General features: G+C 37.6%; 1 protein-coding gene across 3 annotated transcripts in view; it reads left to right on the top strand.

Moving 5' to 3' along the window:
* SRFBP1 (serum response factor binding protein 1) overlaps positions 1 to 26,024 on the top strand; it is a 106,605-nt gene that overhangs the window by 25,583 nt on the left and 54,998 nt on the right. The window contains exons 1-3 of one of the 3 annotated variants that reach the window (XM_073221250.1): positions 10,312 to 10,534; positions 21,562 to 21,650; positions 22,688 to 22,760. In XM_073221250.1, coding sequence (XP_073077351.1) covers positions 10,415 to 10,534; positions 21,562 to 21,650; positions 22,688 to 22,760 — 282 coding nt within the window. In that variant the 5' untranslated portion in view covers positions 10,312 to 10,414. Of the gene's footprint in view, positions 1 to 10,311; positions 10,535 to 21,561; positions 21,651 to 22,687; positions 22,761 to 26,024 lie in introns of those variants that run through there. The other 2 variants (XM_073221251.1, XM_073221252.1) reach the window with 2 other exon arrangements.

Raw genomic sequence — 26,024 nt, 5'->3', positions numbered from 1 at the left:
TTGATCCCCAAATTCTCACCTGATGGCCCCCCTGTGACTGTGCCTGTCTTAGGTTGTTCCTCCCTTGAGGAATCTTACCCGTCTCTGGCTAACCAGTCATCTTCCGGGGCCATACAGGGAAATGTAACGTTGGTAAGTGAGAGAGAAGCCATATTGTTTGCAAAGGTTAGCTTTTTACTTCTTTGCAGATTTATGCCCTGTGGCTTCTATGCCCAGCACTTGTCTCAAGGTATCTTTACCACCTGGAAGAATTATGATACTCGGTAAATTCGATATGAGGCACGAATTCTATTTAAAGGTTGTAATTAGGAAGGAAGAAGAAAAGCTATAGATGTAGCATATGAAGGAAACATGGGAGGATTGATTATTTCTTTGACATATCTTCTTGTAGAGTACCTTAAGTATGTATAGGTTTTAAACTACTAACTAATTTGCACACACATATTAACATAATAGGAATACGGTGACATAAACAAAGCAAATCTATAATTACCATCCATCTCCAGTGAAGCGAAGAAAACCATTTAGGCACCCTAGGCATTTGTGAAAATTTATCTATGATCTGATGGATATTGTCCAACTGTACTTGAACCATCAGACAAATTAAAGCAGCCCATTTCTGGGATCTGTTCACATCCCATATGTTCTTTTAACCATAGATAGTCTATAGTCATGAGATTTTGGAGTGCTACAACTTGCACCCTTCCCAACTCCTAGTTGAGTTCCAACAGTACAGATCCGGTCAAATTCGTTGTCTCACTGTAATGCACATGCCAGCCTAGATATCTCCCTCCTCATTCCTATGGCAAGTCCAGGAGACAGTGGGCTGGATGCAGCCACAACCGCAGCATCGTCCGGATACCTGTGGAGGCTTTTTGATGATCATCCCCCGGCACAAGTCCTCAAGAGAGTGCTGATGCCGGAAGCTCCTCCTCATATCGTATCTTAGTTCATTTTCTGGGTATCCAAGCTAGGACTTGATCTTCTGCGTAGAAACAAACAGACCCTTTGCCCACACTTTGACATGCCCTCTATACCACTGTGCGGAACTCATTGGAGGTCAGCACACAGTAACTGCTTTTTTTTTTTTTTAATTAAGAGAAAGGAATACTATTAGAAAAGAGTACCTCCATAGCTGATCATCTGACACCCTTTAAGTGATCAACATTAAGGATATTTAAAGCATGCGTTGATCTTTGATTTACCAATAGTTTTATCCTGTCAAGGATTAATCCCGCTTTTCTTTCTTTTTTTTTTTTTTTTTAATCTACACTTACATGAAGAATACTATGTTTACTATGCTCTCCCCTATATCAGGTCCCCCCTAACAACCACATTACGGTTACTGTCCATCAGCTTAGCAAAATGTTGTAGAGTCACTACTTGTCCTCTCTGTGTTGTGCAGCCCACCCTCCCCTTTCTCCCTCACCCCCATGCATGCTAATCTTAATACCCCCCTTCTTCTTCCCCCCCCATCCCTCCCTGCCCAGCCATCCTCCCCAGTTCCTTTCCCTTTGGTACCTGTTAGTCCATTTTTGGGTTCTGTAATTCCACTGCTGTTTTGTTCCTTCAGTTTTTCCTTTGTTCCTATACTCCTCAGATGAGTGAAATCATTTGGTATTTCTCTTTCTCCACTTGGCTTATTTCACTGAGCATAATACTCTCCAGCTCCATCCATGTTGCTGCAAGTGGTTGGATTTTTCCACTTCTTATGGCTGAGTAGTATTCCATTGTGTATATGTACCACATCTTCTTTATCCATTCATCTACCGATGGACATTTAGGTTGCTTCCACTTCTTAGCTATTGTAAATAGCGCTGCGATAAACATAGGGGTGCATCTGTCTTTCTCAAACTTGATTGCTGCGTTCTTAGGGTAAATTCCTAGGAGTGGAATTCCTGGGTCAAATGGTAGGTCTGTTTTGAGCATTTTGATGAACCTCCATACTGCTTTCCACAATGGTTGAACTAATTTACATTCCCACCAGCAGTGTAGGAGGGTTCCCCTTTCTCCACAGCCTCGCCAACATTTGTTGTTGTTTGTCTTTTGGATGGCAGCTATCCTTACTGGTGTGAGGTGATACCTCATTGTAGTTTTAATTTGCATTTCTCTGATAATTAGAGATGTGGAGCATCTTGTCATGTGTCTGTTGGCCATCTGTATTTCTTTTTTAGAGAACTGTCTGTTCAGTTCCTCTGCCCATTTTTTAATTGGGTTATTTGTTTTTTGTTTGTTGAGGCGTGTGAGCTCTTTATATATTCTGGACGTCAAGCCTTTATCAGATCTGTCATTTTCAAATATATTCTCCCATAGTGTAGGGTTCCTTTTTGTTCTATGGATGGTGTCTTTCGCTGTACAGAAGCTTTTCAGCTTAATGTAGTCCCACTTGCTCATTTTTGCTGTTGTTTTCCTTGCCTGAGGAGATATGTTCAAGAGGAGGTCACTCATGTTTATGTCTAAGAGGTTTTTGCCAATGTTTTTTTCCAAGAGTTTAATGGTTTCATGACTTACATTCAGGTCTTTGATCCATTTTGAGTTTACCTTTGTATATGGGGTTAGACAATGGTCCAGTTTCATTCTCCTACATGTAGCTGTCCAGTTTTGCCAGCACCATCTGTTGAAGAGACTGTCATTTTGCCATTGTATGTCCATGGCTCCTTTATCAAATATTAATTGACCATATATGTTTGGGTTAATTTCTGGAGTCTCTAATCTGTTCCACTGGTCTGTGGCTCTGTTCTTGTGCCAGTACCAAATTGTCTTGATTACTATGGCTTTGTAGTAGAGCTTGAAGTTGGGGAGTGAGATCCCCCCTACTTTATTCTTCTTTTTCAGGATTGCTTTGGCTATTCGGGGTCTTTGGTGTTTCCATATGAATTTTTGAATTATTTGTTCCAATTCATTGAAGAATGTTGCTGGTAATTTGAGAGGGATTGCATCAAATCTGTATATTGCTTTGGGCAGGATGGCCATTTTAACGATATTAATTCTTCCTAGCCATGAGCTTGGGATGAGTTTCCATTTATTAGTGTCCCTTTAATTTCTCTTAAGAGTGACTTGTAGTTTTCAGAGTAAAAGTCTTTCACTTCTTTGGTTAGGTTTACTCCTAGGTATTTTATTCTTTTTGATGCAATGGTGAATGGTATTGTTTTCCTGATTTCTCTTTCCATTGATTCGTTTTAGTGTATAGGAAAGCTACAGATTTATGTGTGTTAATTTTGTATCCTGCAACTTTGCTGTATTCCGATATCAGTTCTAGTAGTTTTGGAGTGGAGTCTTTAGAGTTTTTTATGTACACTATTATATCATCTGCAAATAGTGACAGTTTAACTTCTTCTTTACCAATCTGGATTCCTTGTATTTCTTTGTTTTGTCTGATTGCGGGGGCTAGGACCTCCAGTACTATGTTAAATAACAGTGGGGAGAGTGGGCATCCCTGTCTGGTTCCCGATCTCAGAGGAAATGCTTTCAGCTTCTCGCTGTTCAGTATAATGCTGGCTGTGGGTTTATCATATATGGCCTTTATTATGTTGAGGTACTTGCCCTCTATTCCCATTTTGCTGAGAGTTTTTATCATGAATGGATGTTGAATTTTGTCAAATGCTTTTTCAGCATCTATGGAGATGATCATGTGGTTTTTGTCTTTCTTTTTGTTGATGTGGTGGATGATGTTGATGGATTTTCTAATGTTGTACCATCCTTGCATCCCTGGGATGAATCCCACTTGGTCATGGTGTATGATTCTTTTGATATACTGTTGAATTCTGTTTGCTAATATTTTATTGAGTATTTTTGCATCTACATTCATCAGGAATATTGGTCTGTAATTTTCTTTTTTGGTGGGGTCTTTGCCTGGTTTTGGTATTAAGGTGATGTTGGCTTCATAGAATGAGTTTGGGAGTATTCCCTCTTCTTCTATTTTGTGGAACAGTTTAAGGAGAATGGGTATTACGTCTTCTCTGTGTGTCTGATAAAATTCCGAGGTAAATCCGTCCGGCCCCGGGGTTTTGTTCTTGGGTAGTTTTTTGATTACTGTTTCAATTTCTTTGCTTGTAATTGGTTTGTTTAACTTTTGTATTTCTTCCTTGGTCAGTCTTGGGAGGTTGTATTTTTCTAGGAAGTTGTCCATTTCTTCTAGGTTTTCCAGCTTGTTGTAATTGTTTAATCCCTCCATCATATTTAAATGATAGTCATGCTGGATACAGTATCCTTGGTTCAACGCCCTTCTGTTTCATTGCATTAAGTATATCATGCCATTCGCTCCTGGCCTGTAGGGTTTCTGTTGAGAAGTCTGATGTTAGCCTGATGGGTTTTCCTTTATAGGTGACCTTTTTCTCTCTAGCTGCCTTTAAAACTCTTTCCTTGTCCTTGATCCTTGCCATTTTAATTACTATGTGTCTTGGTGTTGTCCTCCTTGGATCCTTTCTGTTGGGAGTTCTGTGTAATTCCATGGTCTGTTTGATTATTTCCTCCCCCAGTTTGGGGAAGTTTTCAGCAATTATTTCTTCAAAGAGACTTTCTATCCCTTTTCCTCTTTCTTCTTCTTCTGGTACCCCTATAATACGAATATTATTCCTTTTGGCTTGGTCACATTTTTCTCTTAGTGTTGTTTCATTCCTGGAGATCCTTTTATCTCTCTCTATGTCAGCTTCTATACGTTCCTGTTCTCTGGCTTCTATTTCTTCAATGGCCTCTTGCATCTTATCCATTCTGCTTATAAATCCTTCCAGGGATTGTTTCACTTCTGTGATCTCCTTCCTGATATCTGTGATCTCCTTCCGGACTTCATCCCACTGCTCTTGCGTTTTTCTCTGCATCTCATCCCACTGCTCTTGCATTTTCTCTGCATCTCATTCCATTGCTCTTGCATTTTTCTCTGCATCTCTGTCAGCATGTTCATGATTTTTATTTTGAATTCTTTTTCAGGAGGACTAGTTGGGTCTGTCTCCCTCTCAGGTGTTGTCTCTGTGATCTTTGTCTGCCTGTAGTTTTGCCTTTTCATGGTGATAGAGAGAGTTTGCAGAGCTGGTACAAGTGACCGCTGGAAGAGCTTCCCTTCTTGTTGGTTTGTGGCCTTCTCCTGGGAGAATAGCGACCTCTAGTGGCTTGTGCTGGGCAGCTGTGCGCAGACAGGGCTTCTGCTTCGTGCCCAGTTGCTATGGGGTTTATCTCCGCTGTTGCTGTGGGCTTGCCTGGCGGGGGCTGTTCCTCCAAAATGGTGGAGCCCTGTTGGAGTGGGAGCGGCCGGGAGGCTATTTATCTCCGTAAGGGGCCTCTGTGCTCCCTGCTGCCCAGGGGGTTAGAGTGCCCAGAGATCCCCAGATTCCCTGCCTCTGGTCTAAGTGACCTGTCCTGCCCCTTTAAGACTTCCAAAAAGCACTCTCCAAACCAAAACAAGAACAGCAACAATGAGAGAGGGAACAGAAAGAAAAAAAACGAAAAAACATGCAATTTTTTTTTTTTGTCCTCAGGTGCCGGTCCCAGGCACCTGCTCACTGTTCCTGCTGCCCTGTCTCTCTAGCACCAGGGTCCCTGTCCTTTCAAGGCTTCCAAATAGCACCCACCCACCAGTCCCGCAGGGAAAGAACGCTCGATATTCTTTGTCCTCAGGCGCTGGTCAGGCACCCACTCACTAGTCCCACCACCCTGCCTCCCTAGCACCAGGGTCCCTGTCCCTTTAAGGCTTCCAAAAAGCACTCGCCAAAAAGAGAGAGAAAAAAAGGGGAAAAACGCGCGATTTCCTCCATCCTCAGGTGCCGGTCTCAGGCACCTGCCCACCGGTCCCACAGGGAAAAGCGCGGGATATTCTTTGTCCTCACGTGCCGGTCCCAGGCACCCGCTCACCAGTCCCGCCGCCCTGACTCCCTAACACCGGGGTCCCTTTCCCTTTTAGGCTTCCAAAAAGCACTCGCAAAAAAGAGAAAAAAAAAAAGGGGAAAAACGCGCGATTTCCTCTCTCCTCAAGTGCCGGTCTCAGGCACCCGCCCACCGGTCCTGCAGGGAAAAACGTGGGATATTCTTTGTCCTCAGGCGCCGGTCCCAGGCACACGCTCACCAGTCCCGCCGCCCTGCCTCCCTAGCACCGGGGTCCCTTTCCCTTTAAGGCTTCCAAAAAGCACTCGCCAAAAGGAGGAAAAAAAAGGGAAAAACGCGCGATTTCCTCCGTCCTCAGGCGCTGGTCTTAGGCACCTGCCCGCCGGTCCCACAGGGAGAAACGTGGGATATTCTTTGTCCTCAGGCGCCGGTTCCAGGCACCTGCTCACCGGTCCCGCCACCCTGCCTCCCTAGCAACGGGGGCCCGTCCCTTTAAGGCTTCCAAAAAGCACTCACCAAAAAAAAACCACTCCGGTATCTTTCCACCCGCCTGGAGCCGGGGGGAGGGGCGCTCGGGTCCCGCCGGGCCAGGGCTTGTATCTTACCTCGTTCGCAAGGCGCTGGGTTCTTGCAGGTGTGGATGTGGTCTGGATGTTGTCCTGTGTCCTGTGGTCTCTATTTTAGGAAGATTTTTCTTTGTTGTATTTTCATAGCTCTATGTGTTTTGGGGAGGAGATTTCCACTACTCTACACTCGCTGCCATCCTGGCTCCGCCCCCCATTTTGCCTATTTTTTTATTGAGTTGTTTACTTATTGAGATTGGAGAGTTCTTTATATATTGTTTATAAGAGTCCTTTATAAAACATTTGCAAAATTTTTCTCTACATGTATAACCTCTCTTTTTACTCTCTTAACAGTGTATTTTGAAGAAAAGTTTAATGTTGATAAGGACATTTAACACAAAAATATAGTAATTAATATAAAAACTGGAAAAATAGATGTAATTGTCTGATAATTTTATTGTATACCTAGAAAATTTACCCCTCTACAAAAAAAAAAATGTTTGGAGTCATGGCATAATAAATACACTGAAAAAAAATCATAGTTTGTATCTGTACTGGCACTGCCACCTCATACAGCAGAAATGAGAGAAAATATACCATTCACAGCTGCAACAAAAACTATGAAAATACATTTTGTATTTAATTTTAAGTGTATACTAACACATACATTATTTTAGTTCATATTGCTATTTCAATGGTATGTGTATTTATTTATTAATGTATTTTTATGTGTATTCTGTTTTTATTCTGATATCCAAGAAATCTTTGCCTAGCCCTAGGTTACAATGTTTTTGTCCTATGTTGTCCCCTAGAAATATTATAGTTTTAAGTTTTACATTTAGGGGTAAGATCTTTTTTAAGTTGTTTCTGTTTTGGTGTGAGATATGAGTCAATGTCAAATTTTTTTCATGTGGATGTCCAATTGTTTTAGCACAATTTTTGAAAAAACTACCTTCACCCACTGAAATGTCTTTGCAACTTTATTGAAAAGCAGTTGCATATATGTGTTTGTCTATTTGTCAATTTCATTCTAATTGCTAAACATACATGAGTTTAACTGTAATCCAGAAATGTATGGTGGCTACAGTTTTTGAAAGTGCAAAATGATAGTGCATAAAAAGCTGTCAGGAAAAGATTAATTACTTTTGAGGTAATTTTCTTTTCCCTGAGAAAGTGGGTGCTATGGACTGAAATGTGTCCCACCAAAATTCATATTGAAGCTCTAACTCTTGATGTGATAGTTTTTGGAGACAAAGTTTTTAGAGAGGTAATGAAGTGAGATGAATTCACAAAGCTGAAGTCCTAATCCAATTGGATGGTTATCCTTATAAGAAGGGGAAGAGTCCCAAGAGGAGTCTGCATCTCAGACTCTCTATCATAGAGTCTCTACCCTCACGTTGGAAAGGCCACCTGAGGATAAAGCAAGAAGGTGGCCTCCGTAAGCCAGGAAGAGAGCTCTCACCAGAAACCACCCTGACAGCACCTTGATCTTGGACTTCTAGCTTCCAGAACTGAAAGAAAATAAATTTCTGTTGTTTAAGCTACCCAGTCTGTGATATTTTATTATGGCAACCAAGCAGACAAATACAGTGGTATTTGAGAAAGTCTTGGGAAAACTGAAATTAAAAAACTTGAGCCCCCACTGAACATGCTGGTGGATCCTTACTTCCACTTATTGGAGCACTGTGATAAAGAGGAGAAACAGTCTGACGTTAGATGCCTTTAATTGTAATAGTTTCATTGTCTCATATATCTGACAGCATTTAACTGATCCACATCAGTCTTTCAGTAATAAAATGTGGAGGTGAGCTTTGATGTGTTGCTTTCTAGAGAAACTTAACATGATTAATATAATACATTATTATTACTAGAGGAAATGTGCATAACTTAACGAGAGCAGGTTAGTAGAATCATCTCTGTAAGGAATCAAATAATTTTTGAGATTGTAGCACCAAAAGGAGGAAACAGATTGAACTGGAAATAATACACAAGAGACAGTGAAAAACTGTTAGTTCTAAAAATGACTATGTAAGGTTGTTGAGAGCTTATAATATTAAAAAAAATAGTACAAAAGAAATTTCAAACTAGACTATTTTAAATAATGTAAGAATGAACTGCTGATGAGAGAAAGTAACTTGTTTTGAGGCTGTGAATAAGATTCTTAAAAAGGATGGGTGGAATTTGACCTGGTCTTGAAAAGTAGCCCTTGAGAACGCAAATTTGGTAGGTGGCATCACAAGACAAGGAGAGAGCTTGGGCTATGAAAAGGTAGAAAACAAATGTGCTGAGCTCGAGGAGACTGTGTTGGCTAGAGAAGTGAGGTGTTGGAGAACAAGAGGGGTGATGAAGAGAAAACACTACAGAGCCTTTGACATCTGTAGACAAACTTCATATGAAGAGTACATGAAGCAACATGGATTCAATTTTGTTAACACCCTTCTCCCAAATTGAAGCAGCATTTTCCATAAAGCTCTACATTTGTCTTTAAGGTGTCTTTTCCTATGTATTTTGTATGTTGTGTGTACAACCCACGACCCACCTGAGTTAAAAGCCCCTACACTCCAAGAGCTCAGTTTTAATGATGGGAAGACAATTATAATTCAGAGTATGATTTATTAATGGCAAAAACTACCTTTATGTGACAATAGTCAAACAGGAAGAAGCCATTAAGCTATTTGTACCCAAATCACATTTTAAACTAAAAGAATACGAATCCAAGTAACAGTCTGAGTTACTACAATTTTAAAACAGAATCACAAATTAAAAGCATGGGTTCCGCACAGGGCTCTGTTCTTAGAGTCTCATAAGAGGGGCTAGCTTAAAGGTTCTTTCACTACAGTCTTGAAACTCTTAATAATTCTATCTGAATTTTGAGTTCTGTAGGTGAAATCCAGGGGACCAAGGAAAATGTGTCAATGTCTTACTTTCAGGTCATAGGGTGTCCTGTCTCCCACATCCTCCCAGTTGGGTTCTTGGGCTTCCCATTTCTGGGTCTTTGCCCAGAAACTACCGTCCTCTTGTTCCAGGATACGCGCCTCTCTCTTAAGTCCTACGGCAGGAGTCCCAGGTACATGTGAGGACTAACCTCATTAGTATTCCTGTGCTTGAGGAGCTCCAGATTAAATGCCAAATAAAAACACATGACACATCAAGACACCAAAAGAAGATATTTTTCCTACTTTTGAATGAGGGGTCCTGTATTTTCATTTTGCACCGGACCTCGCCGACTATGTAACCAGCCCTGGATTTCTGCAGCCATGATCGGACCCAGCTGGGCAACTCTGGCTAAGTAAAATACTTGGCTCCTGTGAAGTCCGTTTCCGTTTACATCTGTAAAATAATAACAACAGTTCCTATCTCACTGGATTTCTATGAATATTTTGGAGATAATTCATTCAGGGATTGTCCCCTCGCTTGACCCATTTTAACGCTCACTTCTACCAGTTGTTAAGTATTAATATATTTTCTAATTCAGATTCACTTCCCTGTTTCCTCTCCCGCAGGCTAATACTTCAAAACTGACATTTCCACAGGCAGCAGTAAATGTGCATCCTGATTTGGCTTTAAGCACTTACTATCCAAATTTAAATCTTACAGTGTGAAAAGAATATGTCCGAGGCTGAGCTATAATGTAAGGCTGGACAATAAGGCATGGTTGTTAGAAGTGCAGGAATCATCACAAACACTAGATAAATTTTGGTATAAAAAGTGGTCATTCCAGTAATACTTTTATCAAACCTTTTTCACCCATATTTGGGACACAAACCTAATGTCCTTACAAAATCGGGCCACGTCTATAAACGAGTATAATAAAATGAGCATCTTGAAAACATTCAAAACACAGGAAGCGCTTGTATAGCTCCCACTGGGCCGCCGGAGTCTGATTTCCAAAGGAACGCGCAGTTCCGGTGCTTAGCGCTCCGCTCTGGAAGTTGTTCCCTTCACTACTGTTCTCTGCAGCAGAGCTTGGTAAAATTTTTTATCGGGCGTCGGCCGAAACCGACTGCAGATGAGTTTTGGACGGAGGGGCCTGCCGTATGGGGGCGTGGCTACGCAGCCGCCGTCTGACAGGCGCAGTCCACGCGCCGGCAGTGGCGGCGGCGGACCCTTCGAGACCTCTCATGGCTCAGCCCGGGACTCCGAACCTCAATAACGAGGTAAGTGCCGCGGTCTGGGAGCCGGTGGGGCTCCTTTTCGGGCTTCAGAACGGCTCCTCTGCGTCCCTCCGACGGGCGCGTGGTCTGGCGCGGAGCGAGGGTGGGGAGCGCGGCTGCAGAAGCCTCTTGAAGGGCTCGGGCGGGTTTTTCGGAGCCCGCGTGATGGCAGCAGGACCTCCCCTCTCGTTCTGTGGGCGACTGAAGCAAGTGACGTTTTTCTGGCCCGGAGGCCCCATGAATTTTTCTGTGTGGGGCTTTCGGAGGATGATGTAGTCTCTATTCAGTTCCCTTGTTTGTAAACGAAGTTCGTGATACTTTCCTCTTAAGGTTGTGAGACCTGTGTTAACTGGAGTATGTAAAGTGCACAGTGCCGAATAATTACTAAACTCTCATGCCACATTACCTGCCTTTTATTGACTGCCGGAAGTGAAGGGCGGGATTGAGACTTGTAGGTTATTCCTAATACATGGCTGATCTTGCAGGATACCGTATCGTTTATAACTATGTTCATTACCGCATGTATTCTTTACATTTACAGCGAGATTTTAAGAAAAAGCTGTTTATACGTGCTGTATCCAGTTCACTTTCTCTTTCTTTCTTAAATCCATTCTTATATCAGGCGTTTGCTGTCATCACCTCCACCATAACGTGCCCATAACAGTAGGCTTCCATTTCTGCCCCTATCGTCTTTCCAGTTTCTGCTTCTATTCAAGGGAGTCATAAGTCATTTGAAGACCTAAAGTAATCTGGAAAAGCAAGGATCAAATGAGGATCTCACAGCTACAGCAGTGAAAGTTTTTTATTATCTTTATTCAGTGGTTATGAAAGTGCCCGTGAGTAAGTCTCTGTTCATATATTATGTAGTTGTGTATGACACACTTTCAATAGTCAGGCAAGCCACACCCAGACAGGAAAGGGTAAGCAACATCCACTTATAATATAGAATAATGCAGAAAAACAAATAGTGCAAAGGCAAAATGAAATGAGTGGTATTTGTTCTTGGTTTTAAAGGATCTTATACAGGAATTGCAGTTGGTGATTAGGGAAGGGGAAGAGGGCAATTCAGGCAGAGGGACTGGAATAAGCAGGGAAGGGGTGGCAGTAGGAAGCCTCTTGGAATGTATAGGGATAGATAATTCTCTATTGGGGGATGAAGTAGGAAATAAAACAAATATGTTACTGCTTTGCTGCTAGGTTTTAAGTCTAGATTTCATTTGAAATATATTGAAAAGGGAAACTGTGAAGGCATTTACTATATATTCATAAACATACATTAAGCTTGTGTTAGTTCCAGAAAACATTTGGTTGGCTTTTACCATTAGATTACCCCTAAGGTAGTCTGAGACCTTACCTGTAATGATATCCCTGGGAATTCATGGAAAATACTAGTTAGCTTCCTATTCAATTCTGAAATTACTCTGAGAGTAGGAGTTACAGTCATTTATCACTCTTCATTTAAGGCTCTTTCTTCTTGCACTTAGTTTCCAGGCCCCTTCAGAACAGTTAAAATTTGACCTTCAGGAAGTCTTGACTAATTCTCCTCAGTCTAGGCTAGGTGTCTGTTCGGTGTGCAAGCAGAGTGCTTTCTGTTTGGAAATAGTTGTACCTGTTTTTCTGTTTTGTGTATATGTTACTCCCCTACAACATTTGCTGGATGTCTAAATGAATTTATATTAGGAACTATACACATCCTACACTAAAGGAAATTTTTTTATATGTTCTAGTATGAAGGGGGGGGGGAAAAGGAAAGAAGTGGAGAGGAGGGAAGGTGTTGAAATTGAAAGTAAATGAAAGAAAAAGTACAAACGAAAAAGAAATATGGATACATCTACAGAAAAACTGAAGAACATGCCAAAGTAAAAAAATAGGACAACCAATTAGAAAAAAGAAATACAGCAAATATGACATAAACAGCTAATGTCATTACTATAAAATAGCTCCTGGAAATTGAGATGCTGTGTCGTAGAAAACTGGCAAAAGAATTAACAACTTCTCCAAGGGAAAAAATGTATCTGCAAAATAGTTCAAATTCACTGTTATCTTTCAGATCTCTGCATTACTGTTTACTCACTACCTTTATCCTAGTCTAGGTTGTGTCTCCCACCAGAACTACTGTACTAGACTCCCAGCTGTTTTCCTTGACTCTTCCCTACCTCTAATCTGATCTCTCTCTTTAGTGCAGCTGGAGTGCTGTCTTCAAAACATAAATCTAATCATGTGACCTCCCCACCCTTTTCTTGAAATCTAGTTGGTGGTTCTGTTGCTTTTGGTAAACAGCAGTCTAAAATAAGGGCAGTCTTTCCCCTTCTAATGTACCACATCCTCCTCTGCCTTCCTCCACTGTCCAGCACAGCACCTATAGATCCTTTGCACATGGTGTTCCTTTTACCGGAAGCTCTTTTTCCTCTCATTATTACATTTCATACTTTTACTTTACTTCTCACTTTTTCAGGGAAACCTTTCTTGACTTTCATTTACCCCTTTTATAAGCTCTTGTTGCACCATTTATGTAGCACTTCCAGTCATTGCTGTTTGTGTGTGTGTGTATGTGTGTGTGTGTGTGTGTGTGTGATTTCTTACCCCTTTGCCTGACAGTAAATTTTTGCTTAGCGATCATATTCTCAGTACCTATCTGTTGAATGAAAACTTGCATCATTTTTATGATCCTTAATAACTTAAATTAGCTCTGCTTAACTGAGATTCAGGGATGTCTTTCAGGGATCCTTAACTGCCTGAAATTATGTGTAAATTGGTGTTTGTGTGTCTGGCTCTGGAGGGAAAAGAGCCCATAGGTTTCATAAGATTCGCAAAGATTTATAAATCTCTGGTAATACTTTTGGGATTGTGGTACTCGTATCTGTATGAAATTGCTAATTACAGCATTTTCTTTTAAGAATTTATGTGGCTATCTAATTGTAGGATATTTAATTTCCCAAAATGTCTTTTGTGAAAATAAAAGCTTGTCTACAGAGATGTCTCATATATTATACTTTCAATGTCTTCTACCCTTAATAATTCTATCTTTTAAAAATTTTTCCAAGAATAAAAGCAGGCATTACAGAACACTTCCTGATTCTGTATTCTCAAAATAACATTTCTTCTTCACTTTGAAGTGACATAAAAGTCTGCCTTTACTTTTTAAAAATAAAAAAAATAAAAAATAAATAAATAAATAAACTATCACTTTTTACTTTATCTTCATTATTTTTCAAATGTTTTACCTTCATCAGTTCTTTATATAGACTTTGAAGTGAGAATATTTAACTGACTTTTTATAGCAACGTCCCTAACCTGTACGAGTACCTTGTCTACAGGTAAGAATAAATAAATATCTATTGGACAGATGAAAGTATGGATAACTAGGCTTGAGTCAGCTTGAGGGGGACAGATCTTCTAAATGTAATTTTTTTCTCCTTTTCTGTTAAAACTAGAAAAGGATGCACAGTTAGAAGCAACAGTGGAGCAGCATTCAGTGAGTAAAGAATTTGCAAAACTAGAATTGGGTTTGCTCCAGTCGTCTCTTTCTTCAGGTAGTAATGATATAAAATCAGAATTAGGAGGTGAACCCATCTGATCAGGTAAATTAATTCCATAGTAGGGCAAAGGGCTTTCATGTAAAATTGATTATTTTATTTTGATACCAAATTACCAGTAAGCCCATTGGAAAATTAACCCTCATTTCCTATAAGATGGTGAAGATAAAACTAAAGTGTCAGAGAAGAAAGTGATTTGCTTCCATATATTGTAAAAGATAGGTGTCAAAAACTGTGTGTGTGCTTTTGAAGTTGCAAATCTATTCATTACTGAGTGTTTAATACTTTTCTATATTTTTTGCTAAAATAGTAAGTCAGGGTGCATCCATAAAAAGAAGACCATTTCTCTTTGCTTGTTTAACTATTCTTGGAAGTTTTGCTAGATGGCAGTATATGCTCAATAATGATTAAACTGTAGATAGTTACCAAGCTTTCTAGAATTTTTAAATTGTTACTCATCACAAATAAAAAGTAAATTCAATAAATTATTCTCAAAATGTCCAAATTGGAAGTCTCCATATAAAAAACATAAATTTTGTTAAGTATAAAATATTTCAAACATGGAAAATGATATAACAAATGTTCCTTAATCTACCGTGTTTAGAAATGTCAGTATCTTGCCGTATTGTAATGTTTAATTTCACCAACCTTCTTTTCCAAGTCAGAGGTAATTACTCTTACAGTGTGTTGTTTTCTCATCCATATTTTTCGTAATTTTAGTAACATACCCACTGTATAGTATTGTATTGTATATTTTTAAACTTTGCCTGTGTAGTGTGATACTTTGCCTGTGTAGTATCATACTACAGCTATCATCTAAAAGTTACCCTTTTTGCCAAACATTATTTTCAAGGTGACATGCATGCAGGTCACCTGTATTGATTTAAAATACTACATTGCTTATGCTTTATATACAATATTTTATCTTATTTGCAACATTTTATTGCTGCAACATTTTGTTGTGTGACAAGAATGCTGCAGTAAAGAGTCTTGTGTGTTGCCTTTTCCTGTTAAGGGAGTTGTGTCTTTGGAGAGATTCCTGGAAATAGAATTTTTATTAAATATTACTGGAGTTCCCTCCAGCTGGAGTATACCAGTTTACATTCCTACCAGCAGTGTATGTATGAGTGTGCCTGTTTCCTCTCAGCCTAATGAACAGAATGTATTGTCATTTTTTTTGTATTTGCCATCTCGCAGATCTGTTATGAATACCCAGATATTTTAGTGTCTCTGAGAAACACAGATACATTTTCCTTCATACTGCAGGCTTCCCTAGAATAGTACTAGCTCTTGGTAATTGCTTTCTAATAACCCTGGGGTTTTGTTGTAGGTTGATTAAAATACATGGTACAGTCAGTACATTACCAAAAGAAGCTGACCAGTTGACTGGTTAGCAGATGGCCAACTAAGAGTCAATTCAAAGTAGACTTTACCTTAACATTTGCTCTCAGCTTTGTAGATCAGAAACTTGCTATCATTGTTAGCCCAGAAGTGTAGGTCATTCTCTCAAAAGCAAATTCATGTTAACCATAAGCTTATAGAAGTCAGTGTACATGAGAAAGCTGGTTTATTAACAAATATATCTAATGTAGATAGTAGCATTCACCTTGTAAAACACATTCTTTTCCTTTCTTTTGACCTACATTAGACCACAGAAAGGGTTTTGTTTTAGTTGCATGATTCAGTGTTCAGTTATATGACACATCTGTCCCCATTATGGAGTTATTCCAGTACAAATTGGATTTCTTTAGTCTCTGAGCAGGGGAACTCTTCTTGGAATCTCCTTGAGTTGGACACTGCCAGCTTTTGCTCTTTGTGGTTCCCTTTTTGTGTCATTGTCTACCGAAGAGGTGATGCAGGTTACATTAGCAGGTGAACTGAGGGCATGTGCGTGGCTGGGCTCTAGATGACGCCTCCCTTTCAGCACCTGTGTTGTGTGCTCTGTGTGTAAGTCTTCACTCCTCCTCCTGCTCTCATAGATTGTATTAAGTGTGTTCTTTTGCTGTTTGGAAGTACTCAGCTTGGGCTTGTCAGTCTTAGTGATGACGTACAAATTTGTCCATCAGTTTCTGTCTTCATATTTTTTCCTGTCGTTTCTTTTTTCATTTTGTTTCTTCTCTGTCAGCACATATGATTTACATTATTAGGCCACTGTTTTCTCCCACTCACTTTATTTCTCTTTCCTTCCTTCCCTCCCATCAAAATCATACTTTTTCATATTTCTAATAATGATAGTTCTGTGTGCTTTTGGTTGAAGAATCAAGAAAAAAAGAAACATTGGCCTTCAAATAGAGCATGGCCTTCTGATGATATTGGGTGTTTTAGGCCTGTTTGTTGACTTTTGGGTTATCTGTCAACCAGCTTCATAATAGGTACAAATGGATTGTCAACCTTTTAAATCCTAACTGAAAGGCTATTGGTAGCTAGCTAGCTGTCAGTGGAACAAAAATGTAAGTGCTCAGAGGAAACCGAGTGCTTGAGGTGAGTAGTTGTGAGAAAAATTGAATTATAATACCATTTTTACGTAAAGTGAATATACTTATGTTTTGTAATATACTGAGCTTATCAAATTTTCTTACTGCCTACACACTAATACTAAAAAAGTCAATGTACTGAAAGAAAAGCAATGAAGTCAGTATACATACTGAAAAAAAAGACCAGGAAAGCATTTTTTGGCATCGGCCTGAAACTAAGTGCATGAAACATTCCCTTTGCTTTTAAGAATTCCCTGATGCAGTACTGGCAACCATAGGACTTCTTAAACTGGAATTTTAAAATTGGAGTCTAGCTTTCCCATGATTGGAATGCAACCGAGGACTGCCTCTGCAATGTATTAGTGAAGTTTGGTTTACAGTGGTTAGCAAATGGTATATAGTTATCTCTTGCGCCAGCAGGGTACAGCACTTAGAAACACTTGTTAATAAATTTTAATGCATAATTTATTACTTGTTAATTATTTTATGACTTAATTTTCAAAATGTGTCATAAATCCTTGTTATGTTGCTTATAAAATGTATCAATTCTTTTTTTACTTAAACCTAGTCTAAATGACTTTTTATTGATACAGGCATTTTTTAATTAAGATACCTGAGAATAAAATGCACAAATCTTAGTGTACAGCTTGACGAATTTTGACATGTATCCATTGATGTCACCATCACTGGAGATCAAGATATCAAACATTCTAAGTTTTTTCCCCATTCATCTATTTCACGCATCCCGTCTCCTTCCCTGTGGCAACCACCAGACTGTTCTCTGTGTTTATACGTGTGTTTCTGTTTTGTTTCTATGTTCATTTGTTTTGTTTTAAGATTCCACGTACAGTATTTGTCTTATTTCACATAGCTTAATACCCTCTAGGTCAGTCTATGTTGCAAATGGTGAGATTTCATTCATTTTTATGGCTGAGTAATACTCCATTATATATATGTACCTCATATTCCTTATCCATTTGTCTGGTGATGGACACTTACATTGCTTTTTATATTTTAGCTATTGTAAATGTTACTGCAGTGAACATAGGAGTGCATATATCTTTTTAATTAGTGATTTTGTTTTCTTCAGATAAATTCCCAGAAGTGGAATTACTAGGTTGTTTGGTATTTTTCATTTTTTGAGAAACCTCCATACTGCTTCCCATAGTGGCTGCACTAACTTACATTCACATCAACAATTTAGGAAAGTTCCCTTTCTCCACATCCTCTCCAATTCTTGTTATTTCTTGCTTTTTTGATATTAGTAGCCACTCTCACTGGTATGAAGTATCTCATAGCGATTTTGATTTGCATTTCCTTGATGATTAGTGATGTTGAGAATCTTTTCTTGTCTGTTGGCCTGTCTATATGCCTTCTTAGGAAAAATGTCTATTTGGGTAATGTGCACACCTTTTAATTGGATTACTTGTTATTTTTTTGCAGTTGAGCTGTATGAGTTCTTTATATATTTTGTTTATTAGCCCCTATTGGATATATAATTTGCAGATATATTCTCCCATACAGTAAGCTGCCTTTGCATTTTGTTGGTGGTGTCCTTTGCTGTGCAGAAGCCTTTTAGTTTGATGTAGTCCCACTTGTTTATTTTTGCTTTTGTTCCCCTTGCCTGGGGAGACACATCCCCCCAAAAATTAGATGAATGTTCAAGAGTTTACTGCCTATGTTTTCTTCTAGTTTTATAAAAACTGTGTTTAATAGTTTCAGATTTTATATTTAGATGTTTAATCCATTTTGAGTTTATTTTTGTATGTGGTGTGAGACAGTGGTCTGGTTTCATCTTTCTGCATGTAGCTGTCCAATTTTTCCAAGAACATTTACTGAAGAGAATCTTTTTTTTTCTAAGTGTGATTTTTTTCTAAGTGGATCTAACTTAGAAACAAATTCTAAAGTGGTTAACATATTTAGTGGAAAGAAACCTGATTACTCTGCATTTGAAACAGTGAATGAACAAGTCAGTATTGCAAACTTTCTGGTTGTTTATTTAACAAATATTTATTGAACAATTACTATAATGTAATCCACTATGTTAGGTTTAGTGTTGAGTAAAACCAGATACTTGACCTTCATGGAATTTATATATAACCTACTGGAAGGAAAACACATTAAACATAATTAGATTAAAAGTAAAATACTAAACTAAAACTAACAGTCATGGTAAGTCTAGCAGCAGTCTAGAAATGACAGTTGAGCCAACATCAGAGGTATAAGATGTTTACAAGTTAACTTGGGGAGAAAGAGCATTCATACCAGAGGATATTGCAAGTGTAAAGACTTGGGAGTAGATGTGATCATGGCTAGTATGAATGAAAAAACAAGGCCCATGTGATTGGAAACCACTGGGTAGAGTTAAGTAAAAGTGTGACGTCAGATCTGCATGTTAAATAATGTATTACTACTGAATTGTGGATAACTGGGGAGGGACAAGTGTGAGATGGAAATAATTTTAAACATACCCAAGAGGAAATGCCAGGTAGGCAGTTGGATATTTAGATCTGGACCTCAAAGAGAGATCTCAGACAAAGGCAGAAATATTTGAGTCATCTTTGGTTATGTGGCAAATGAAAACAATATATACATGTATGATCACTTAGGGTTCAAAAGTATATTATGAAAAGAAGAGTTGGCCTTGAACTCATGACTGATTAGAGGTCTGTGAGCCTTAAAAAACCAAGATAGAGTGTGTAGAGAGGCAGTAGGAAAACCAGGGAAGTGATCTGTCCTGGAAACCAAGGAAAATGTGTTTCAAGAAAGAGGAAGCGTCAAATGCTGCTAAGATGTCAAGTAAATGATGTCTGAAAAATTCCTGTTGAATTTTGTGATAGCTTTAAGTGGACCATTGGGAAAGGAAACTGGAATTATATGGCATGCATGAAATAGTTTAAACTCTTGAAAAGCTTAGGTCTGAGGCAGTTGAAGAGAGAGGGTGCTCCTAGTAAACTTTGTAGTGTGGATGTTTTGTTTTGTCTTTAGTGAAAATGATCCCGGAATGATTAAAAATCACTGGGAAACATCCACTTAAGAGATTCACAGTGCTAGAGGAAAGGAATAGTTTATAGAAAGGGTTCTAGGAAGACAGAAAAGGATAGGCTACAAAACACAAATAAGAGACTAACCTGACATATCTGTAGGGGTATTTCTTATAACTTTATTAATGGAGGATGAGGATGCAAGTAAATTTGTGTTTGTGGTAATAAAAGATGATGGTTCCCATCTGATATTTATTTTCTCCATGAAATGGAAAAAGAGAGGGAGAAGGTCAGATGTTTTTGTAGGAATGCATGCGAAGGTTTAAAATAGTTGTAGAGTGTATTGATGAAAAATGTACGGTGGGGTTGCTGGGAAGTGTAGAGGCCAGTCAAGGTTAGCCATGGGGGATTTATAGTAGAATCTCAAGTATGTCCTGCCTACTGGGGTGCTGTGAAGAAGACTCAGAATGTTCTTTTCATCCAGGATTAATTAGAGGAAGTTTAAGGTATTGGCAAGTGTTGATCATGTACCTAAACTGAATAAAAGGGGGAAAATTAAAAGGACTAACCATTTGAGAGAACGTGAAAGGGGTGAGTGAACTGGTGGTTTCAATGAAGTCACAGACCATTGTGGTGGATGAAGTTAAATAAGCAAGTTCGTGGAAGTTGTGATCTCATTGTGGAGTATTTGAATTCACGACTTTATAAATGAAATACTTATTAGTGATGACAAACAAGGGCTACAGTGTGACCATGGAATTGGGTGGCTGAGATAGAAAAGATTAGGCCATTAGAAAAGATGAAGTCAAGAAGTGAGGATGTAATATCAGATGGGTTATTCAGGTGGACATCTACCTCACCCAGAATGATGGCAAAATTTAGGATGGAGAGAAATTATAAATTGTTTGCCATTATTTTCAATGAATGAGGGGTGAATGATACTAATAGAGGATAAGAGAAGCTGTTAAGGCTAAATCCAAGAGCCTTGAATAAACAGGATGAGGTTGATAATGTTATTTTGGTGAGAAGAATTTGAGGGATTATGTGTGCCAGGTACTCTTGCAAGGTGGAAAACAGTATGTAAATATTGCAATGCCCTGTTCTCTGAGAGGAGTTCAGACTATAGAACAAGACAGCCACATGTGCAGTTAGTGACAGTACAGTGAGATCCTACCTCCAAAGTGTAGTGGGAACCTCAAGGAAGAGCAGGTTATGTTTAGCTGAAGAAATCATTGAAGGTTTCACAAGAGAGATTATATCTGAACTAAAGTTTATACAGTTCCTCAAATGGAGAAGGAGAAGGACATTAAAGAAAGAATTAAAAGTGTATGGCTCCTAAAAATGACAGACGAACATAAACTCAAATGATAACATCCCTTCTTGTAGTAAGCACTATAGTAATATGGAGTTCTTTGTCATTATATTATCTCCATCTCTTTGCCAATAGTTCTATTTTTTTTGTTCCAGAGTTCAACATTGTTCTCTAATGGGATGATTTAAAACATGTATCTGATGTGTGTATGCCCTGTGTTTTTGGTGTTTCTTTTAAAGTTAATGCTTGAAATAATTTATTACCAAAAATAAATGCAGAGGTGCTCTATAAATAAATACAATACAGTTCTTTGACATATTTGCTATTGTTATTACAAACATTCAGCAAATTAAATGTCTGCCATTATAGGTGAAATTCTGTTTTAAACTACAATGACACAAAGATGAACATGATGGTCTCTGACCTCAGGGAACTCATAGTTTATTATGATCCAGGAACAATACGTATGAGTAATATCAATATACTAACTACAAGGAATGCTATGACCTTTTAAAAATTACAGCTTATTTCTCTTAAGTCCTCACACGTTTTTAGAATGTTGATTTATTCCTTCACTGTTTATGGAAGAGGTTTGATTTCATCAAACCATATAGTTAAACAAAAATTTGGTTCAATTGGTAGAGTAATCTATAATAAGACTCAAAACAAAGTATGTTTCTTCTTGAATTAAGAGCCTTCCTAATTTTGGCTTTATTCCTCAAAGGTTGTGAAGATGAGAAAAGAAGTGAAGAGAGTCCGAGTTTTGGTTATCCGAAAACTTGTCAGGAGTGTGAGCAGACTGAAGTCAAAAAAGTTAGTCACTTACACTAATGGTCCTGGGACTAATGAAATGTCAAAAGTTGTTTTTATTCAGTACTTACAAAAGTGAAGGGTGGAACCTAGAGGAATAATTAAATATCTTACTATTTCAGCACTTTGTTTTATATGTGGAAAGGATGTGAGTGAGATTAAATGTGCTGTGTCAGCAAGTCGTTATATGGTTTGGACCTTATTTACTTTAAAATACGTGATGAATTATTCTGCTTTTTTTCAAAACACTCCTTTTGGCCTTTTTGGAATGAAAGCCCTGTGGGGTTGTGTATGTGTTTTATGTAATTGGAAGTTACTTTAAGATGTTGCTATAGTTTAACAAATGAACTAATACCTTGGATCAGTTATGAAGATTTTATATCACTTTATTCCTTGAATTGCTAATTAATTTGAAATTCTCAGTGTCTTATGGAAGTGCTTATCAAAAAATGTGTTCAACTTAATTTTTTTGAAGTATATTTTATAATTTTAGTTTCTCTAGCATTAGAGAAAAATATGCTATTTATAGTTTTTATACTTTAAGCATTAATAGTTTTCCGATGTTTTATTCCTGATTAGTTTCTTATTCCTTCGTAATAAATATTTCAGAATAGCCTTCCCCTCCAATATAATCAGATTTTTAATTTACATATTCCATTAATTCCAGCAAACAAGTTTTCATTTAATAAAATTTAATTCAACCTTTAATTATAGCTTATGAAATTTGTGTTACATTAAAACAATGTGTTATTAATCTGTTAATTAAAAAATATTATTTGGCCATCCTATTAAGGAATAGAAGGCAAACTGTTAATGTTAATAGTCTGTAATATAATGCTGGGACAATGCTTATCTTTGCCAAAAACTTGAGTTTGTTGGTGGAATTGAGGTATGTATTGGGCAAGGAGAGGACAGTACAGGATGACAGTGTTTGTTATTTAGAGATTTATTATACCTTTTTAAAAGAAATGAAGAGATTTTTCATTTGAGAGAAGTCTAAGATAAATGCTTTTCTTCACTACATATTGCATTTTCTGCAGGGGTACTGAAGATGCACTGTTAAAAAACCAGAGACGGGCACAACGATTGCTTGAAGAAATCCATGCCATGAAGGTAAGGACTTACATGGGTGTGTACATATGTGTGTCTCCATGTCTTCTGTCAGCCTGCACTTTGTGGGCGTGCAGTGGGTGAGGATATATGGTGTTACTTACTTGAATATTAGCTAGAGTTGATTAAGACTTATTTAATGGGTCTATTTGGTGCAGAATATAGCACATTTAGAATATTGTAATGTTTAAGCTTGCATTTTTCCAAGTTCTTTTTATGGAATTTGTTAAAGTACTAGACTAATTTGAGCCAAACTATACCAAACCGAACTCATGTATGTTTAATGATGCCTCATGCCTAAGGTTTTTGTTTTTACTGTAACCTTAGCCATAAAGTCTAAGAAGTTCAGGCATTGAATGTTAATGCTGTTTGGTAATGTGGATGGTGATATTGGAAGCTGACATCATGCTTTGCCTATTGCCAACTCAATAAATTTTTGTGTGGTGGTGTTAGGATTTTATTCAGCTCTGTAGTAACTTGAAATAAAATTAGTGTTGAATCAAAATGATCCATATTTTTGTTTCTTTCAGCCAGACTCTTCACTAGCATAATTTTTATCTCTTCTCGCTGCTTTTACTTTGTGGAAACTTTCATTTACCAAATGACATACTATTAAATGTCTGGGAGACTGTTTTATTGCAGAACTTAAACACAACATTTGGTACCAACAATTATCTTAATTGTAGGGTCATTTTGCATGTATATTTGACTATTATATTTTAGTATTCTAAGTTTTGAGATAGATAAAACAAGATAATTCTCCAATAATATTTTAATTGAGGTAGATTACCAAAACTTCTCACCATTTTTTCCTTTTGAAGAGATGATTAAGTGTTTTATAGGACAAAATTATCACAGTTAATCTGAGTAAAAGTTGTAAGGCATGGTTTTTTATGTGAGTTTTTCTTCCATCTCCTTTATTGTGAGGTATTTTCATTTGTTTTATTTTCACAATACTTCCAAATTCATGGAATCCATTTGATATATCATTCTCAAAGCTCCAATCCCCTTTTTATCCAATCATTCAGTAAAAATGTCCTATATTTGACTCCTGATTATCATTTGTGTCAATTTGGGTTACACATTGTTTGGGCTTTTTCATATGCTGTTTTTTTTCCCTATGAAATTCCTATAGAAATAAAATCTTTAGAGATCTTTGTTCTGAGGATGACACTAAGATGGGAAATTAGGATTTATCCTTTTGCCTCTTTCACTTTCTCTTAACCAAGATCCTTACTAAATTACATTCCTTTACCTAAATTTTTCCATGTAATTTATTCGTTTTATCATGGAAAAGTTGCATTATATATAATAAGACTATGTGCAGTGTGTGAAGAGTTTGAGAACAAAATATTCATTACTCTTTAGAATACTTTCCTTCTGTAACTCTCAGTGGTTGCTTTAATTTAATTAAAAAAGAAAATCCTATTTGGTCTATATGTGGAAGTTGTTTTTTTTATCCTTAAATTTCATCAGCAGTAAGAAATCAGGCTCAGTCATAGAGTTCGTAGGTTTGTAAGACCTTTATGGAATTGTTGCCTCATAGAAACCTAAAATTCATAATCCGTATGTTCCTTGCATTCATAAAATCAGTAGTGTATATATTTGAATTCATGGTAGTGGTTAGGTAGTTTAGATTGGTTGCTGTAACTTCAACACTTTTTGTGATGTTTAAAACTGGATTAAGTTTAAATGTAGAAACGAGAATAAAAAGAATATGAGGAAGACTGTGTTTGCTTTCATTACATGTCAAATTTCATTTCTCATTCATGATTCTTTTACAGAGTTGGTCTTCCTTTCTTAAAAAGGCAAATAGAGCACTTTTAAAAATTGAAAGGTCGTTTGTAATTTTTTAAGAAAGTGTATATCATGTACATGGGAGTATCAAAGAAATGGTCACAAGACAGAAAACTCATGTTTCAATTAAATTTGGAGAAAAACGTCTACTTACTCTTTTTCCAGATGGATTTTTTCCCTTGGCTCATATACCACTACATTTTTATAGCCTTATTCATGACATACTGTCATATACTTGCTTTCTATGATAATAGGGTATTTTGTTGCAGGATAACTTCCTCGAAGAAAACCTGAGGTAATTTTAGAAATGGGAGTTTGTGTTTTCTGGCCAAGAAAAAATATGACCTGATCTTTATGATACTATAAAGTCATAGGTTCTACTTTTATACACTATAATGGATCAATACCAAATCTTTGTTCATGCTTACATTCAGGCAACTTTTGCCAGTGTTTTCTTCTAGGAGTTTTATGGTTTCATGTCTTATATTTAGGTCTTTGATCTATTTTGAGTTTACTTTGTGTATGGAGTAGGCAGTAATCCAGTTTCATTCTCTGCATGTAGCTGTCCAGTTGTTGAAGAGGCAGTCTTGTCTTTTCCCCATTGTATATCCATGGCTCCTTTATCATATATTAATTGACCATATATGCATAGGTTTATATCTGGGCTTAATTATGTTCCATTTATCTATGAGTCTGTTCTTGTGCCAGTACCATACTGTTTCTGATTACTGTAACTTTAGAGTATAGCTTGAAGTCAGGGGCCATAATGCCCACTCTGTTGCTTTTTTCTAATAGTATTCATACTGAAAACTTCAGTATTAGTATAAATACTGGCTTCTGAAATAGTTCCATATTTTTCTTTTGAAATTAGTTTGTCAACTTTCACAGATCCTTAAGTTCTTTAGCTAGAGAAGAAGATGATAAAATTAAGGCATACATTCAATCAATCAAAATGTACAGGAAATCCCTTTCTCTATAGTAAATGTAGTAACTAGCTTTTACTGAGCATTTACTATGTGCCTCGTACTGTATTGTATGTTTTATATTCATTGTCACATGAGGTAGAGATCATTATTATCCCTATCTTATAGACTAAGAAACAGAGACTTAGAGAAGTTGAGCAATTTTCCCAAGTTGTTAGGTGGTAGACTTCACAACTGATTATATAAAGTTAATAGTGTTAACTGCCAGATTGTACTACTAAGACAGGAACCTCCTGAAATATATCTCGACACTACTCTTCCTAGAGGTTGAATTCTCGAGATAATATAGTAAATATTGATACTTGCCTTCTCAGTGTGAAAAAAGGCCCAAAGATGTGCAATATGTTTTGTTTTGTTTTTTTCATGTGTCATAGCTAAATGTATGCAGTTACCTCCGTCTGCATTTTTTTTCCCCTTGTTCTCTGGGCCATTACTTTTCCCTATGCTGATTATTCCTATGCACTGAGAACCTGCATATTCTTCTTTG

Source organism: Manis javanica, chromosome 14 (assembly GCF_040802235.1).
Source record: "Manis javanica isolate MJ-LG chromosome 14, MJ_LKY, whole genome shotgun sequence".
Classification (NCBI taxonomy): Eukaryota; Metazoa; Chordata; class Mammalia; order Pholidota; family Manidae; genus Manis; species Manis javanica.
Note: the sequence above shows the minus strand (reverse complement) of the source record. Positions and strands in the feature narration are given on the sequence as shown.